This window comes from Rhinoderma darwinii, chromosome 1 (assembly GCF_050947455.1).
Source record: "Rhinoderma darwinii isolate aRhiDar2 chromosome 1, aRhiDar2.hap1, whole genome shotgun sequence".
Lineage (NCBI taxonomy): Eukaryota > Metazoa > Chordata > Amphibia > Anura > Rhinodermatidae > Rhinoderma > Rhinoderma darwinii.
Genome location: NC_134687.1, coordinates 667,106,449 through 667,126,420, shown reverse-complemented (window position 1 = coordinate 667,126,420; position 19,972 = coordinate 667,106,449). Strand labels below are relative to the sequence as shown.

At 45.8% G+C, this 19,972-nt stretch overlaps 1 protein-coding gene across 1 annotated transcript in view; it reads left to right on the top strand.

Annotated features, from left to right (window-relative positions):
- LOC142664846 (uncharacterized) overlaps positions 1-19,972 on the top strand; it is a 43,651-nt gene that overhangs the window by 15,195 nt on the left and 8,484 nt on the right. The window contains exons 3-7 of the mRNA XM_075844238.1: positions 1,362-1,541; positions 1,626-1,749; positions 15,935-16,089; positions 16,778-16,963; positions 17,048-17,171. Coding sequence (XP_075700353.1) covers positions 1,362-1,541; positions 1,626-1,749; positions 15,935-16,089; positions 16,778-16,963; positions 17,048-17,171 — 769 coding nt within the window. The remainder of the gene's footprint in view (positions 1-1,361; positions 1,542-1,625; positions 1,750-15,934; positions 16,090-16,777; positions 16,964-17,047; positions 17,172-19,972) is intronic.

Below are 19,972 nucleotides of genomic sequence, written 5' to 3'. Positions count from 1 at the left end.
GATTTCTACCACTAGTCTGACCTCTATATAGAAACATAGAAGATGACGGCAGGAGGAGAATCACATGTCCGGAGTCTGTCCTGGAGATGAGGATTTCTACCACTAGTCTGACATCTATATAGAAACATAGAAGATGACGGCAGGAGAATCACATGGCCGGAGTCTGTCCTGGAGACGAGGATTTCTACCACTAGTCTGACCTCTATATAGAAACATAGAAGATGACGGCAGGAGGAGAATCACATGGCCGGAGTCTGTCCTGGAGATGAGGATGTCTACCACTAGTCTGACCTCTATATAGAAACATAGAAGATGACGGCAGGAGGAGAATCACATGGCCGGAGTCTGTCCTGGAGACGAGGATTTCTACCACTAGTCTGACCTCTATATAGAAACATAGAAGATGACGGCAGGAGGAGAATCACATGTCCGGAGTCTGTCCTGGAGATGAGGATTTCTACCACTAGTCTGACATCTATATAGAAACATAGAAGATGACGGCAGGAGGAGAATCACATGGCCGGAGTCTGTCCTGGAGATGAGGATTTCTACCACTAGTCTGACATCTATATAGAAACATAGAAGATGACGGCAGGAGGAGAATCACATGTCCGGAGTCTGTCCTGGAGAGGAGGATTTTTACCACTAGTCTGACCTCTATATAGAAACATAGAAGATGACGGCAGGAGGAGAATCACATGGCCGGAGTCTGTCCTGGAGATGAGGATTTCTACCACTAGTCTGACCTCTATATAGAAACATAGAAGATGACGGCAGGAGAATCACATGGCCGGAGTCTGTCCTGGAGATGAGGATTTCTACCACTAGTCTGACATCTATATAGAAACATAGAAGATGACGGCAGGAGGAGAATCACATGGTCCATCTAGTTGACATTTATATTATTTCCTTCTTATATCTCTTAGGATAGATCTAGGATTACACCAGGCAGGTTTACAGTTCTGATCTTCCCCCACATTAAAGAGGCTCTGTCACCAGATTATCAAATACCTATTTCCTCTTGCATGTGATCGGCGCTGCAATGTAGATAACAGTAACGTTTTTGTTTTTTTTAAACGATCATTTTTGGCCAAGTTATGAGCAATTTTATATTTATGCAAATGAGCCTTTCTAATGGACAACTGGGCATGTATTGTTTGTAACATCTGGGCGTGTTTACTTGCTGGGCGTTGTGAATAGAAGTGTATGATGCTGACAAACACTTTTATACACAACGCCCAGCAAGTAAACACGCCCAGATGTTATTTTCTTTCCTCCTGTAACATATAACGTTTTCCATCACGTCCCATTTTCCTTTGTTATACAAATGAAGTTATTTAGTTATCTCTCTCCATACACAGGAGTACACAATAGTGAAGAAGACATCGGGTGACTGTGTGGCCCCCAGCAGCCATGAATCAGGAGGATGGAGCCGGAGCCCCATCACAGAGCCTCCTCCTCACTCCCGTATACATGAGCACAACAATAAGCAAAAGATCCTAGAACTTCTCCACAAGATGACTGAGCTGCTGACTGGAGAGGTGACACTGCTGGGAATGCTGGGAAATTATACAGTATCCGCACTGGAGGAGTCTGGTTAATGACTGTATCATTGTGTGTGTCAGGTTCCTATAAGGTGTCAGGACGTCGCTGTCTATTTCTCCATGGAGGAGTGGGAGTATGTAGAAGAACACAAGGATCTGTACAGGGAGGTCATGATGGAGGGCTACCGGCCGCGCAGATCAAAAGGTAAAACGATATATAAATAATATCATTATAATGTCATTTCAGGTGACTTCACAGAATAATCTACTATGTGTGTGTACATGAGTAATAACACTATTTCTGGCCATTATATGAGTTTTGTAATTCATTTATCAGGTTTCCCCTCTGCAGGCTCTGTTTGTAGTTGTAATTTTTCCCTGAACTCCAGAGGGGGCACTCACTAGCTGCTATGATGTCTCCCTTACACAGCACATACAGTGAAGGGGAGATGCTGCTCCTGTATCTCTCAATAGCACACTCTCAAAAGCAGCATGGAGGACATTCTGCAGCAGTGATTAGCAGTGTAGCTGTGACTCCCAGCACTGGGGTGAGAGAGAACACTTACTGGAAGCAGCATGGAGGACATTATACAGCAGTGATGAGCAGTGTAGCTGTGATTTCCAGCACTGGGTGAGAGAGAGCAGTTACTGGAAGCAGCATGGAGGACATTATACAGCAGTGATGAGCAGTGTAGCTGTGACTTCCAGCACTGGGGAGAGAGAGAACACTTACTGGAAGCAGAACGGAGGACATTATACAGCATTGTAGCTGTGACTCCCAGCACTGGGGTGAGAGAGAGCACTTACTGGAAGCAGCATGGAGGACATTATACAGCAGTGATGAGCAGTGTAGCTGTGGCTTCCAGCACTGGGGTGAGAGAGAGCAGTTTCTGGAAGCAGCATGGAGGACATTATACAGCAGTGATGAGCAGTATAGCTGTTACTCCCAGCACTGGGGTGTGTGAAGAACACTTAGGGTATGTTCACACGCTGAGCCAAAAACGTCTGAAAATACGGAGCTATTTTCAAGGGAAAACAGCACCTGATTTTCAGACGTTTTTTGAGCAACTCACGTTTTTCGCTGTGTTTTTCGCACCGTTTTCGCGACGGTTTTTCGGCCGTTTTTGGAGCTGTTTTCAATAGAGTCTATGAGGAAACCGCTCCAAAAAGGTCCCAAGAAATGTCCTGCACTTCTTTTGACGAGGCTGTAATTTTACGTGTAGTCTTTTGACAGCTGTCAAACTACGACGCGTAAATTACAGGTCGTCGGCACAGTACATCGGCAAACCCATTCAAATGAATGGGCAGATGTTTGCCGACGTATTGGAGCCGTATTTTCAGGCGTAAATCGATTCATAATACGCCTCGTTTACGCCTGAAAATAGGTCGTGTGAACCCAGCCTTACTGGAAGCAGAATGGAGGACATTATACAGCAGTGATGAGCAGTATAGCTGTGAGTCCCAGCACTGGGGTGAGAGGCGAGAGAGCAGTTACTGGAAGCAGCATGGATGACATTATACAGCATTGATGAGCAGTGTAGCTGTGACTCCCAGCACTGGGGTGAGAGAGAGCACTTACTAGAAGCAGCATGGAGGACATTATACAGCAGTGATGAGCAGTGTAGCTGTGACTCCCAGCACTAGGGTGAGAGAGAACACTTACTGGAAGCAGCATGGAGGACATTATACCGTAAAGAGAGGTTATATAACTGGGATCAAGACACTATAACGTTAGATAATAACATGTGAAAATGTAAGGATTGAGACTTCATACTTAGTGAGTTTAGTCTAGTGCCACCACTGGTGAAGACACCACATCCCTTGCACTATATTTCTTCAGTCCACATTTGTAGTCTATATTTTATGCCAAAAAAAATTGGTCTGAGCTTGTTGTAATATTCCTTTATCCACGTGTGGGACCGTGATGATCAGATCATGGTTGAGCACCATATCAATATCTTTGTCCTTGAGTCACAAGGGAGAGCTCCTCTCAGTAAAGTGTGTTACTGAGGGCGGCACTAAAAACAGCAGTGTGGAGATAATACACACTTAGCGTTGTGTCTTTATAGAATGTCACGCTCCTGACACTCTCACATACTATAATCAGCTGCCTCTTGTTTCTCACAAACTCCCTCCTCTCAGACCCATTCTTGTAGAACTATGAGTCTCCGCAAGACAAAATGCTAAAAAACAAACAAACGTACTGTATTTATAATTCTAAAACCCGACTCTCCACAGCTGACTTCAGTTATTCAAACCTTCTACATAAAGTACGTTAAAAAGCCAGCCTATTTATGCAACCTAGTACTTGAATGCAGTGTTCTAGGGCTTTTTATACACTCCAAAATATCTAACAGTTCAGTAGAGACACAAAATGTTGTCAATCTGGATTGAGAAAAAGATCTCCCATCAAACAGTACAGAGTACAGCTGGTTATAGGAGTGGGAGAGCATGCAGTATAGATCTAAAATCAATCTTATACTGTGGCCACTTGGTCTCCCAGCCACAGGCTCCCCTTCGCCATCGTCAAGACTTAACCACGTAAGTCCTTGTCGTACTACTTACAGGATATTACCTACGAATAGCCATCTCTTGTGTCACCTACGAACAGTCGCAGTACTGCTGAGTCTCTGACTATCCGCTCTCTCAGATCAAGCGAGCAACAGGGTAACGTTTCCTTTGATCCTTAACAATATTACACAACAACCAAATAATCAATGAAATAAACAACCACCGACCTATAGTGATACAACACAAGTCCAACAGCCGCCAGTTCATTGCAGTTTTATTCTACAAAGCCTTTATCTTCACCTTCCAACACAGCTTGAGGAACCACAGTCAATAGACACACTACCAGACCTTTAACCCCTTCGCGCTCAGCGACGTAATAATCCGTCGCGCTAACTGTATCGTTAGCGCTCCGCGACGGATTATTACGTCGCGGGAGTAACGGCCATTTCGGCCGTCCTCCCGACACATACAGGAACTGTGACAGCTGCTGTCTCGTACAGCAGCTGCCGCAGCTCCTACAGCGGGGACCGATCGTGGTGTCCCCGCTGATTAACCCCTTAAAAGCCGTGTTCAATAGTGATCACGGCTTTTTAGGTTTTAAGCTACAATCGCCAGCCTTCTACGCGATAGCGGCTGGCGATGGTGGCTATGGCAACCGGACACCAAAACATAAAACCGCAGAATAACGTGAATATGTCATTTATAGCGCACTGTGAACGCTGTAATAACTATAAACATCTGGTATCGCCGTAATCGTATCGCCACGCAGAATAAAGTGAATATGTCATTTATAGCGCACGGTGAACGCTGTAAAAAAAATAGATTAAAAAAACAATAGTAGAATTGCTGTTTTTTAGTCACCACGCCACCTAAAAATAGAATAAAAACTGATCAAAAAGCCACATGCACCCCAAGAAAACTACAATGAATTCCTCAAGGGGTCTAGTTTCCAAATTGGGGTCACTTTTGGGGGTTTTCCACTGTTTTGGCACCACAAGACCTCTTCAAACCGGACATGGTGCCTAATAAAAAGGATGGCTCAAAATCCACCAGGTGCTCCTTTGCTTCGGAGGCCGGTGCTTCAGTCCATTATCACACTAGAGCCACATGTGGGATATTTCTCAAAACTGCAGAATCCGGGCAATAAGTATTGAGTTGCGTTTCTCTGATAAAACCTTTTGTGTTATAAAAAAAATGGTGTAAAGAGGATTTTCTGACAAAAATAAAAATGTAAATTTCACCTCTACTTTGCTCTAAATTCCCGTGAAACACCTAAAAGGTTCAGAAACTTTCTAAATGCTGTTGTGAATACTTTGAAGGGTCTAGTTTCTAAAATGGGGTGTTTGATGGGGGTTTCTAATATATGGACCCCTCAATGCAACTTCAGAACTGAACTGGAACCTAAAAAAATAAATAAATTAGGCAATACTTTGCTTCTTACATTATACTGATAATGAGCTGTGCCCACCCCGAGATGACCCCCAGTTTTGACCGTTTGTATAAACGGAGACCCCTATTAGAACGTTTCAGTGCCCGGTTTTCCCAAGCATATACCCCTGAGAAGTGTATTTCTGTTGATGAGTCCTTGGTGGATTTTAAAGGGAGGGTTCAATTCCGCCAGTACCTGCCGAGTAAGAGGGCAAGGTATGGTGTGAAGATGTATAAGCTGTGTGAGATTGCATCAGGGTGTACTTACAAATTTAGGATATATAAAGGTAAGGACACTAGTATTCAGCCCCCCCTTACTGGGAGTTAATGCAAAAATTGTGTGGGATTTGGTGCACCCACTGCTGGACCAGGGTTACCACCTCTACCTGGATAATTTTTATACCGGCGTCCCACTCTTCAACTGCCTCGCTTCCAGTCCTGCGGCATTGCTAGAAGAAATCTGAGAGGCCTCCCTAAGACTCTTCAGGCCAAACAAGAAGGGGTGACCGCAGGGCACATTCTAGCAGCAACATATTGTGTGTCAAGTACAAGGACAAGAGAGATGTCACACCAGTACCCATGTACCTGTATGAGGTACCAGTACAGAGACCCCTAAACCAGACTGCATTCTGGACTACAACAGGTACATGGGAGGGATGGACTTGTCCGATCAAGTCCTGAAGCCCTATAGTGCCATGCGGTGTGGTATAAGAAGCTGGCCGGGCACATCATACAGATGGCATTGTACAATGCGTACGTGCTACGTCGATGTACAGGCCAGAGGGGAACATTCCTGGAATTTCAAGAGGTGGTTATCAAGAACCTAATCTTTAGGGACCAAGAAGGGGGGGCACCCAGTAATTCTGGAAGCGGGGCCACACGCATCGTACCAGGGCGGCAACACTTTCTAGGAGAAGTTCCCCAAACTGGCAAGAAGGGAAAAAGTCAAAAGAGGTGCAAAGTCTGCTATAAGAGGGGTATAAGGGAGGACACAATATATCAATGTGACACGTGTCCCGAAAAACTAAGGCTCCGTATGAAAGAGTGCTTCAAAATATATCATACATCCCTTGATTTATAATTTACCCCAATTCTACTTACCCTGATGTACTCCGCACAGCTTATACCCCATTATCTTTCCCTGCTGTGTGCCCAAGCAGCTGATAACAGCCACATTGAGGGTATTGCCACACCCGGGAGAACCCATATTACAGTTTATGGGGTGTATGTCTCCGGTAAAAATGCTCACTACACCTCTAGATGAATGCCTTAAGGGTGTAGTTTTTAAAACGGGGTCACTTCTTGGGGGTTTCAACTGTACTGGTACCTCAGGGGCTTCTGCATACATGACTTCGCACCAGAAAATCACCAGTAGGCCAAATGGTGGTCCTTTCCTTCTGAGCCCTCCCATGGGCCCAAACGTCAGTTTATCACCACAAATGGGGTATCGCGGCACTCAGGACAAATTGCGCAACAGAATGGGGTATTTTATTTCTTGTGAAAATAAGAAATTTTCAGCCAAAACTACATATTATTGGAAAAAATTAATTTTGTTTTAATTCCCAGCCCAATTCAAATAAGTTCTGTTAAAAAAATATGGAGTCAAAATGGTCACAACACCCATAAATGAATTCCTTGAGGGGTGTAGTTTCCAAAATGGGGTCACTTCTGGTGGGTTTCCATTGCTTTGATACCTCTGGGGCTCTGCAAATGCAACATGGCACCCGAAAACCAATCCAGCAAAATCTGGACTCCAACAAACACATAGCGCTCCTTTCATACTGAGCCCTCCCATGGGCCCAAACGGCAGTTTATCACCACAAATGGGGTACTGCCGCACAAAGGACAAATTGGGCAACAAAATGGGGTATTTTGTTCCCTGTTAAAATAAGAAATTTTGATCACAAATGACATCTTATTGGAAAAAATGAATTTTTTTTAATTTCACAGCCCAATTCAAATAGGTGCTGTGAAAAAACTGTTCGGTCAAAATGGTAACAACCACCATAAATGAATTCCTTGAGGGGTGTAGTTTCCAAAATGGGGTCACTATTCGGGGATTCCTACTGTTTTGTCACCTCAACACCTCTTCAAACCTGGCATGCTGCCTAAAATATATTCTAATAAAAAAAGAGGACTCAAAATGCACTAGGTGCTTCTTTGCTTCTGGGGCTTGTGTTTTAGTCCACGAGCCACTAGAGCCACATGTGGGACATTTCTAAAAACTTCAGAATCTGGACAATACATATTTAGTAGTGTTTCTCTGGTAAAACCGTCTGTGTTACACAAAAAAATTGGATAAAATTGAAATTCAGCAAGAAAAATGAAATTTGCAAATTTCACCTCCACTTTGCTTTAATTCTTGTGAAATGCCTGAAGGGTTAAAAAACTTTCTAAATGCTGTTTTGTATACTTTGAGGGGTCTAGTTTTTAAAATGGGGTGTTTTATCAGGGTTTCTAATACATAGGCCCCTCAAATCCACTTCAGAACTCAAGAGGTACCTTAAAAAAAAAGGCTTTTGAAATTGTCTTAAAAATATGAGAAATTGCTGTTTATGTTCTAAGCCTTGTAACGTCCAAGAAAAATAAAAGAATGTTCAAAAAACGATGCCAATCTAAAGTAGACATATGGGAAATGTGAACTAGTAACTATTTTGGGTGGTATAACCGTCTGTTTTACAAGCAGATGCATTTAAATTCTGAAAAATGCTATTTTTTTCCAAATTTTCTCTAAATTTTGCAATTTTTCACCAATAAACACTGAATATATCGACCAAATTTTACCACGAACATGAAGCCCAATGTGTCACGAGAAAACAATCTCAGAATCGCTTGGATAGGTTTAAGCATTCCGACGTTATTACCACATAAAGTGAAATATGTCAGATTTGAAAAATGGGCTCTGAGCCTTAAGGCCCAAACTAGGCTGCGTCCTTAAGGGGTTAAAGTTGGGTTTCTTTATCAATTCAAATATTTTTTTTCTGCCATCCAATTTTTAATCCCTGCACGACTTCAAAAACCTTTGTGTGTGTTAATACTCCTCCAGTACAATAAAACTGTAACCGAAGGGTCTGACATATCTCATTCACTGACACAATCTTTTATTTCTCATCTCCCTCACTTCTAGCTCTAATAGAACATTTACACTGCCGACAAGATCATCTCGTGCCGTTCATACTATTCAAGGGGTTTTCCACTTTCCATTTACTATTAACACACACAGCAAATAGATATTAAACAAACTTGATAATATACAAACCTTTTTAAAGTTCTTGAATTGTCCTCAACGCAACTCCGGTCACGTGACACCACCCTCCTCGGAATTCTGGACTTCCGATACCGTTCAGCGCTCCTCTGCACTTCCGTATGAAGCCCTCTTCTTTCCGGCTCTCTAAACAGCGCGTCATCAGTGGCGCTCGTTCATTGGGTTTTTTCCCCGGTCAACGAGGCATCAATTGCGCACATGCGCGGTTCAAAGAGTGGCGGTCATATGGGATGAATTGTCATTCCAGGAGGCCGGACTGCAGGAAGAAGTTGAGCGTTCTGGGCAAGTATGATTTATTTTATTTTTTGTTTGTTTTTCGGAGTTGCGATTTGTTGGGTTTTTTTGGCGGTCGCCGCAAACGTTACAGCACTTAGCTTTCTGTTGCGGGTTGTGAATTCCCATTTAATTCAATGATAAAAACACGCAATAGAAAATCAACATAAACTGACATTTCTGCGGAATAAAATTCTGCACTGCAGGTCAATTAACGTTTACGCTGCGGTTTTTCTCCTCAGCGTCCGCATGAGATTTTCTAAACCTCATCCACTTTGCTCCTACTTTAAATGCTGCGGCATTTCCACACAAAAATCCTGTTACGGAAATTCTGTAGCTTTTACACTACATGGGAACCCGGCTTAAAGAGGCTGTCACCACATTATAAGTGTCCTGTCTCCTACATAATGTGATCAGTGCTGTAATGTAGAGAACAGTGGTCCTAGTAATAAAGAGGCTGTCACCACATTATAAGTGTCCTGTCTCCTACATAATGTGATCGGCGCTATAATGTAGGTGACAGCAGTGCTTTTTATTTTAAAAAAAACTATCTATTTTCACCACTTTAGCATAAAGCTAAAATCGCTAATAATGAGTTTCTCAATGGACAACTGGGCGTGTTTTTACTATTGACCAAGTGGGCGTTGTACAGAGGAGTGTATGACGCTGACCAATTGGTGACCAATCAGCACCATGCACTTCTCTCCATTCATTTACTCCGCACATAGGGATCCTTTTAGATCACTATGTGCTGTCTTATACTAACACATTAACGATACTGAAGTGTTTAGACAGTGAATAGACATTCCACGAGATGTCTGTTCATAATCCCGGCACTTCGTTAATGTTTCTGTGGTAGTTACAGCAGAGTAAGCGTAATCTCATTGTAACCTGTCATTTAGAGCGTGATCTCGCGAGATTACGCTTGCTCTGCTGTAACTACCATAGACACATTAACGAAGTGCCGGGATTGTGAATAGACATCCCGTGGAATGTCTATTCACTGTCTAAACACTTCAGTACCGTTAATGTGTTAGTATAAGACCGCGCATAGTGATCTAAAAGGATCATTATGCGCTGAGTAAATGAATGGAGAGAAGTGCATGAGGCTGATTGGTCAATGATTGGTCAGCGTCCTACACTCCTCTGTACAACGCCCACTTGTTCAATAGTAAAACACGCCCACTTGTCCATTGAGAAACTCATTAGCATAAAGCTAAAATCGCTAATAATGTAGTGAAAATAGATCGTTTTTTTAAATACAAAGCATTACTGTCACCTACATTATAGCGCCAATCTCCTTATGTAGGAGACAGGGCACCTATAATGTGGTGACAGAGATTTTTCATACAAAATGGCCTAACATAAACACACCTTACTCACTTTCACACCTATTAGAGCGGCACATGATGTAAATTCTGGTGAAGGTCATTATCTTACAGGTGGCTGTATTTGTGAGTTATCCACTCCCTACTGGTTATCCGCTGTGTCATGTGGCCGGTATTCGGATTCTATAACAGACGCAGCGTCTCGTGTGGACAGGAAGTCAGTTTCTCTATTCATTACTATCACAGCCTCCTATAGGGATGAATGGAGAAACTGACTTCCTGTCCACACGAGATGCTGTGTCCATTATAGAATCCAAATACTGGTCACATGACACAGCTGAGGACCAGAAGGGAGGGGTTAACTCACAAATAAAGCCACCGGTAAGAAAATGACCTTCACCACAATTTACATAATGTGTCTCTCCAATGGGCCAGAGAATAAACAAATTTTTGTGAGTGCTTCTTGAAAGAGTTTGCTTGAAAAAGAATATCGGATATAGAAGACGTTGCCACGCCAGTTCCTGGAAAGATTACCTCTTGGGAAAAAGTTTGCCGATATCTGGTACCAAAAGTCTGATGACCTAGAAAATCGGCTTGGAAATATTATCCACATCTTCGGCCTACTAGAGCGGAGGGAAGGTAGAGAATCCTGTACCTTCATTGCACACCGGATTAGGGACACGCTCCCTGATGCGGCCTTGTCTGCGGCCTATGTTTTTGATAGGTCCCACAGGGTCCCAGCCTATCCACCAACTTCGGGTGCACCACCTGACCTTCTACTGTCCCGTTCACTTAGCAGCAGAGACCAAGACGTAATTTAACAAGCAGCAAAACACGAGAGAGATGACATCAGATGTCCACTATGTCCATTTTCTGTGATTGCTCTGCAAAAGACTAAAGCATAATAAGTAAACCTTTAGAAACGTGACATTACTGCAGAATACCTACTCAGTGGCTTTCCCGGCCAGACTGTGCATTGTCTATGACGATGAAGCCGCCATCTTTACCACACCAACAAGTCCACATCTCCGTACTGAGGTCTGAGGGTGAACAAAGATGTTCCTTAGACTCTGCTCCCTGAATTAGCCCAACGTCAAATCTCTTGGTGATATAATGGGTCCACACTGTCCTGAGGGCCCCGAGACACATCTAAATATCGACGGGCCCTGTGACCATTAAAATGGAGAAATGGAAATTGATTCCTTCCCTACAGATGAAACCTGTGCAGATCTCTTCGGGTATGTTCACAATTCCGCCTCCCATGCATTTCAATAGGAGTCGGACGCTTCTTTTTCCCGCTAGGTATATCTATATACACTGTACAGCTCTAACAATTAGTCTTCTCGTTCCATCACCCTGGATCGCTGTGAGCGGATAAGAGGACTATAAGACAATATTCACACAACATGAAATTAAGCTCCGTTAACGGATCAACTCTCAGTTTTTCATGACTGTTTTGCATCAATGTGTGTCAAAATTTTAATCAGTTTCCCGGCCATCTGACCATTTTTCACCGCCATTTGTCATTCATTTTTCATGGACGATAAAAAATGAATGAATTTAATTAGTTGTTTTTTTGTCCCAGCCACCTGAAAACACCACAGTGCCCATGTGGATAGTGACGCAATACGTCTGTAGATGGTGCTAGTGCCCACTGTAAATAGTGCCACAGTTCCCACTGTAGATACTGCCACACACCGTGCCCATGTAGATAGCGCCACAGTGTCCCCTGTAGGTAGTGCTCCTATAATGCCACAGTGCCCATGAAGATAGTGCCACACCCCTGTATATATCACCACCTGTAGATAGCACCATCCACACTGCAGATAGCGCCACCCCCTGAAGATAGCACTTCCACTCCCCCTGTAGATAGAAACACCCCCCCCACACCCTCCCCACATAAATGCCTCCCCTTCCTGTAAATATCACCACTGTAGCTCCCTGGCCAGATGTATTCCGCTCCTTGAGGGAGCCCCTGGTGTCTCTGTCCATATATAGACAGTGACATCAGGGATTAACTCTAAAAGCGGAATCCCCTGCCTGAGAGTCAGCAGCGCTGTGGCTGGGGATTCCCCTCCAGGAGTAGCCCCTGATGTCGCTGTCCATATATGGATAGTGACGCCAGGGGCTTCTCCAGTAGCAGAACCCCTGCCGACACTCTGACTGGGGATTCCGCTACTGCGAAGCCCCTGGCGTCACTATCCATATATGGACCGTGACATCAGGGGCTACTCCTGGAGCGGAATCCCCGGTGTCAGATTGCTCTGTGCCGGGGATTCCGCTCCTAGAGTGAGCCTCTGATGTTGGAACATATATTAACATATCTATCTATCCATCCTGTGATTTCCACAATTCCTAAACGTTTCCCTCTTGGTGTTGCAATATCAATGTTGGGGCCTGTAGTTTTGACCAGTTTTAGGTTAATTTCATTGGTTTTTGTTTTCTTACATTGCTTTTGGGGATTTTTTTTTTCTTTAAATATATATATATATATATATATATATATATATACACAAATGTAGGAAGTCCACCGTCCTGCAGCACCAGCTTTAAAGATATAGATGGGTGCACGCCCTTGGAATCCGATCACAGCTCTATGTCGAGTAAACATCCCATAATAGGCAGCACTCCAATGTCAAGGTGAAAAAAAGGTAGCTTTAATAGCTCTCGTGCGACATTTCGGCTCAATACAAGGAGCCTTTCTCAAGCATATTAAACAGTGCAAAACATGGTGATATATAGCGGCTGAACAAAGTAGTCCCAATCAATGAGTGATTAATACACATAGCAATAAAATCGATACCAATGTCACATGTTCTCATACATTAAAAAGTCCAAACAGTGTAAGGCTGGGTTCACACGAGCATGCTACGTCCGTAAAGGACGGAACGTATTTCGGCCGCAAGTCCCGGACCGAACACAGTGCAGGGAGCCGGGCTCCTAGCATCATAGTTATGTACGACACTAGGAGTTCCGGCCTCTCCGTGGAACTACTGTCCCTTACTGATAACATGATTACAGTACGGGACAGTTGTCCCGCAGCGAGGAAGGGACTCCTAACGTCGTATATAACTATGATGCTAGGAGCCCGGCTCCCTGCAGTGTGTTCGGTCCGGGACTTGCGGACGAAATACGTTCCGTCCTTTACGGATGTAACACGCTCGTGTGAACCCACCCTTAGCAATAGTAAAAATGCTAAAAAGAGAAGTCCAGCATTACATCTGGAACTTTAATAAAGTGAAAACGAGCTGTAGTAATCAGATTTATTTCTATGTATTAATCACTCATTGATGGGGGCTACTTTGTTCAGCCGCTATATATATCACCATGTTTTGCACTGTTTAATGTGCTTGAGAAAGGCTCCTTGTATTGAGCCGAAACGCCGCACGGGGGCTATTAAAGCTACCTTTTTTTCACCTTGACATTGGAGTGCTGCCTATCATTGGATGTTTACTATACCTACATGTATATCTTTATATAAAGGGAATCTATCACCAGAAATTGCCCTATAAAAGCAGGAGAACAGTAAGATGAGGAGGTGACGCCCTCATTGCTCCAAACTGCTCATTTACATATTACCAATAAACTTCTATTTCTACAACGTAGCCACGCATCGGAAAACGGCATTATATTCAGGTGAGGCTCCACTGTCTTACTGCGCTGCTGCTTTTATAGGGCAATTTCTGGGGACAGAATCCCTTTAACAGTTTTTATAGTGCGCTTTCATGATCTACTCCAATACTAATGAATTACAATTATTCCCCCTCCTCCTCGCACATAGAAAATCACCAATGACGCAGGTTTTCCCCACACATTTGCTTTTTGGGCCTAATTTGATTGATTCAAGTGTTATTTTTGGGCATCTTTTTCAATGTCCTCTGTCACTTACTAGATCAGGTAAAGGGGAGAGGACTTTTATTTTCTGTTTCCATGTTGTTTTCTGTCCGTGCCCTGGTGGAGGTTCATGGAAAAATTAATTACTAGGAAGTGTCATTCTGTTTGTTCCACCACGGTTGTAGAGCGGTATTTTCATCACATTTATATCATAACAGGATATTCCATACATGTCTGATAGATGCGGGTCCCTCCTATGGGAACCACATCTAATGTAGATAAGAGGGGGACCCCGACCTGCCTGGTGAGGTGGTCGCTGCATCCTCGCAGAGAATGAATGTAGAGGGGGCCGCGCTCGTCTGTTTCCTTTACACGCGTAGAAGTGAATAGGAGTCGTACATGTGTGACCACCTCTTTATTCATCCTCTGCCTAGACCAGTCACCAGCAGCCCCCCTCATCCACATAGGTACGGGTCCCCCCTCGTCCACATAGGTACGGGTCTCCCCTCGTCCACATAGGTACGGGTCCCCCGTCGTCCACATAGGTACGGGTCCCCCGTCGTCCACATAGGTACGGGTCCCCCGTCGTCCACATAGGTACGGGTCCCCCGTCGTCCACATAGGTACGGGTCCCCCGTCGTCCACATAGGTACGGGTCCCCCGTCGTCCACATAGGTAGGGGTCTCCCCTCGTCCACATAGGTAGGGGTCCCCCCTCGTCCGCATAGGTACGCGGTCCCCCCTCGTCCGCATAGGTACGCTTCCCCCCTCGTCCGCATAAGTACGCGTCCCCCCTCGTCCGCATAGGTACGCGGTCCCCCCTCGTCCGCATAGGTACGCGGTCCCCCCTCGTCCGCATAGCTACGCGGGCCCCCCTCGTCCGCATAGGTACGCGGTCCCCCCTCGTCCGCATAGGTACGCGTCCCCCCCCTCGTCCGCATAGGTACGTGTCGCCCCTCGTCCGCATAGGTACGCGTCGCCCCTCGTCCGCATAGGTACGCGTCCCCCCTCGTCCGCATAGGTACGCGTCGCCCCTCGTCCGCATAGGTACGCGTCGCCCCTCGTCCGCATAGGTACGCGTCGCCCCTCGTCCGCATAGGTACGCGTCGCCCCTCGTCCGCATAGGTACGCGTCGCCCCTCGTCCGCATAGGTACGCGTCGCCCCTCGTCCGCATAGGTACGCGTCGCCCCTCGTCCGCATAGGTACGCGTCGCCCCTCGTCCGCATAGGTACGCGTCGCCCCTCGTCCGCATAGGTACGCGTCGCCCCTCGTCCGCATAGGTACGCGTCGCCCCTCGTCCGCATAGGTACGCGTCGCCCCTCGTCCGCATAGGTACGCGTCGCCCCTCGTCCGCATAGGTACGCGTCGCCCCTCGTCCGCATAGGTACGCGTCGCCCCTCGTCCGCATAGGTACGCGTCGCCCCTCGTCCGCATAGGTACGCGTCGCCCCTCGTCCGCATAGGTACGCGTCGCCCCTCGTCCGCATAGGTACGCCTCGACCGCATAGGTACGCGTCGCCCCTCGACCGCATAGGTACGCGTCGCCCCTCGACCGCATAACTACAGGTCACCCCTCTGGGACCTGGACCTCTCATCAATCAGACATGTATCCTGTAGATTATTGTCGGCACTGATCATGTCCCTTTATTCCATGTGGTGGAGGCTCGAAGAACCGGTTTCTCTCAATAAGTGAGGTTCTGTATTTCCCACATGACGTCGTCCCCTGTATGATTCTCTCTTCTTCTCCTAAAGACTCCTGCAGTACTACAACCTCCGGTGGATCCATGTTCTCATCCAGAATGTTCCTTCTCTTGAATGACCCACCAACGATGGACAAGGACAGCAATGAGATGACCACAAGAATATTAAACTTCACCCTTGAGATCATCTACCTGCTGAGCGGAGAGGTAAACGTTTCTATATTTCTATGTTCTTTATTGTATTATGTAACAAGTCACCCATAAGAGGAAGAAGCCAGTGTCCTGTATACAATCTATGAGACCTTCCAAGTGACAGAAAGAAGTGAAGATCAGCCAGCAATATGGTCAGTTATGTGTCATGGTGATAGTAATGTAGAGTAATGAGAATAGTAAGTAGTCATGTTGTAACCAGGAGGAGAAGGAGCACAGGAACCAGGAGGAGAAGGAGCACAGGAACCAGGAAGAGAAGGAGCACAGGAACCAGGAAGAGAAGGAGCACAGGAACCAGGAAGAGAAGGAGCACAGGAACCAGGAAGAGAAGGACCACAGGGACCAGGAGAATCACATGGCCGGAGTCTGTCCTGGAGACGAGAATTTCTACCACTAGTCTGACATCTATATAGAAACATAGAAGATGACGGCAGGAGGAGAATCACATTATTCATCTAGTTGACATTTATATTATTTCCTTCTTATATTTCTCTTAGGATAGATCTAGGATTACACCGGCCAGGTGTACAGTTCTGATCTCCCCCCCCCCCCACATTAATGTCAGATCGTGTTCTTGTGATTTTAGTTTCTTTCCTCCTGTAACATATAAAGGTTTCCATCACGTCACATTTTCCTTTGTTATACAAATGAAGTTCTATACGTTTTTTTCTCTCCCTCTCCCCAGGATTATACAATAGTGAAGAAGACATGGGGTGACTGTGTGGCCCCCAGCAGTCATGAGTCAGGAGGGCGGAGCATCAGCCAGGCCCCCATCACAGAGCCCCCTCCTCACTCCCGGATACATGAGAAGAACAATAAGCAGAAGATCCTAGAACTTCTCCACAAGATCACTGAGCTGCTGACTGGAGAGGTGACACTGCTGGGAATGCTGGGAAATTATACAGTATTGGCACTGGAGGATTCTGGGTAATGACCGTATCATTGTGTGTGTCAGGTTCCTATAAAGTGTCAGGATGTCGCTGTCTATTTCTCCATGGAGGAGTGGGAGTATGTAGAAGGACACAAGGATCTGTACAAGGAGGTCATGATGGAGGACTACCGGCCTCTCTCATCACAAGGTAAAACGATCTATAAACATTTCTCACTTTAGGCTCTATGACAGCACCACAGGAGGTTGGAGCGCCGCCTCTAATAGGGACAGGAAACAGCAGGTAGTTAAATAGCCCCCCCTCCTCTCCCCGGTTCTGCCTCCAGGGTCACTGATCCTGCCTCTGGTCTCTTCTGCGCTTTTGGTAAAGCGAGACGTCCGGTTCCAGCTTCGGTTCCTCCCGATTCCCCAGCTGTGTCCCCCCATCCCCCCCACCCAGTCTCCAGCATCACAGGATCCTGTTCCTAGCTGGAGAGGGGGATGTCCTCCTTCCAGCAACTCCTCCGGCATGTGTTCCATGTGGAGCGCATGCAACGTCCGTTTCGGTTGCCTATGACGCTCTTCCGGACTCGTGACAACATGCTTCCGGTAACGAGTGACTTCGCTCTGTGCAATGACAGCGCCCAACGACTTAGTCCTGGCTTCCTACGTTTCTCCCCGTATGGACCTAGTGAGGTTATATTCACATGACAGTGATAAAAAAAAAGGCAGTTAAAAACTGATAGACTGAGATATTCATGGCTGTTTTGCACTAGTGTCCCTAAATTCTCATCCATTTCCCGACCATTTGACCATTTTAATGGCCATTTGTCATCTGTTTGCCATCCGTTCTTGACAGCCACTTATAAAATGGATAAACTCCATTTGTCAGGATATTTTTGTCCCAACCCCCTTAAAACACTACAGCTCCCATGTTCATAGTACCGCAGTGCCCACTTAGATAATGCCCACATATAAAGTGCCAGTCAACAGTCCCACAGACCACAACCCCTGTAAATAGTGCCACTAGTGACTCCCTCTTAGAGGGTATTTCCCGGCCAGAGCATTGCCAACACTCTTGCCAAGGATTCCAATCCCGGAGAAGCCCTGACCTCCAGGAGCAGAATCTCGGGACGATGCATTACTGATGCTCTGGACAAGGATTCCACTCCCGGAGAAGCCCCTGCCCTCTGTGATGGTGCATTATGTGTGGTTTATTGTGAGTCCTCAGCAGAGAGCAATGACTCTGTAATCAGGTACCACAGGTCGTGTCTCCAGCCTATGGACAATCAGACGAGTCAGAGGTGAAGTCCACAAGACATAGTGTTCTCATTGTCCAGACTCCATAGGGGGTCATCAGGAGGCACCACCATCACTCAGCTAGAGACCAGCAAACAAACCAGATCCCATTATCTCCCTCAGTGTGTCCTCATACACATAATAGTACAAAGGACCACAACTCACATACAGACAGTAGAGATACAAACTAAAGTCATTATAATGATTGTGACTAGAAGCTGCCAAGATGTCCCGTCCCCCCCTGAGGGTTATATAAGGGCTTGTCCTGGGGAGAATGGGGGTTCTGGATCTAGATCTTCTGGAGAGCTGATGCCAGTGCTCTGAAGATGTTCCTCTGATCACCTTATTTTGTGAACTGTGTGCTGTTCTTTCAGTGAAGGCTACTTGTTCTGTCAGCATTGGATGCAATAAATTAGTGTTGGAGTTGCCCTGTCTTCACTGGCTCTGTTGATCGTGTATTATCTTAACAAACCCGATGACACCCTCCAGGAGCAGAATCCCGGGACGATGCGTTGCCGACGCTCCGGCTAGGCATTCCAGCATCTCAAAGTACCTAGTGTCCATATATGGACAGTGACGTCAGGGGCTCCCTCTAGGGGCAGAATCCCTGGCCAAAAACATTGACGTCGCTCTACCCGGGTATTCTCACAAAGCCTTGTGAGGGCCAGGATCAGTTTTTAATTGCCGTTACAAGAATGGCTTTTTGAAAAACGTCATTAAAAACTGATCCGTTTACTTTTTTTATGGGGGCCATCAGGCTGTAAAAACAACCAAAAATCAAACGACGTTCTATTTTCTGACGGCCAGTATTCACGGGCTGTTTTTAACTGTACTGGGAATATAGCTTGAGGCCCCTGACTGCCATGACAACCTATTTTTTGATTGAAAATGCTTTATACACAATCAGTCGTCATCAAACAAACATTACTGTGACGCAGCGCAGGCCATGAAGCAGTAAATAATAAAAATCGCCAAACATAGCGTGACCGTATAACACAGTACAGGCTAACCTATGACAATACTTTAGCGAGAATTTTGTAGTCCACGTTCAGGAGAGAGTTGGGACGCCAGTTTTTCAGGTCACATCTCTCCCCCTTTCACTTATACAAGATCGTGATCATGCCTTCCCTCAATGACGGAGGCATTCTGCCCTCCTCCACCATCTCCCCATAGAGCTGCAGCAGGTCACACCACATACTACACTAACAATCTTCCATTCACTAAAATCAATCAACAAAGCATTAGACAAGTGATGGGGGAGTGGGAAGGAGGGGAAATCACAGACCCCAAGCTTTATTGAGGGACCACACACAAGAAGGCAAAGTGGGGGGGGGAGTATCCATCCTCTTCCTCATCAATGTCCGGGCTGTCCCAGGTAGAATAGTCTCTCAGCCGGCTGTGGATCAGCTTGCAGAAGTCCTGGACGGGGACAGACTCTCCCCGCAGGACTAGGCGATTCCTGGCAAACCATAGAGAGTCCTTAAAACAGTTCATAGGACGCCAGGCCTCCTGGATTGATCCAACAGTGTTAACCTCAGGAAATAGTCCATAAAGTATCGAGTGGTACGACTGTCTGTTTCTGGGAACTGAGTAGTCTAGTTTGTGTTCCAAGGCTTTCAACAGAACCTGTCCAAAGGGGCACTGCCAGAAATTGTGCAAAGATGTTTCCTCCGTGATGGGGCACCTGGGGCATTACTGGCTCTTGCACAGGTT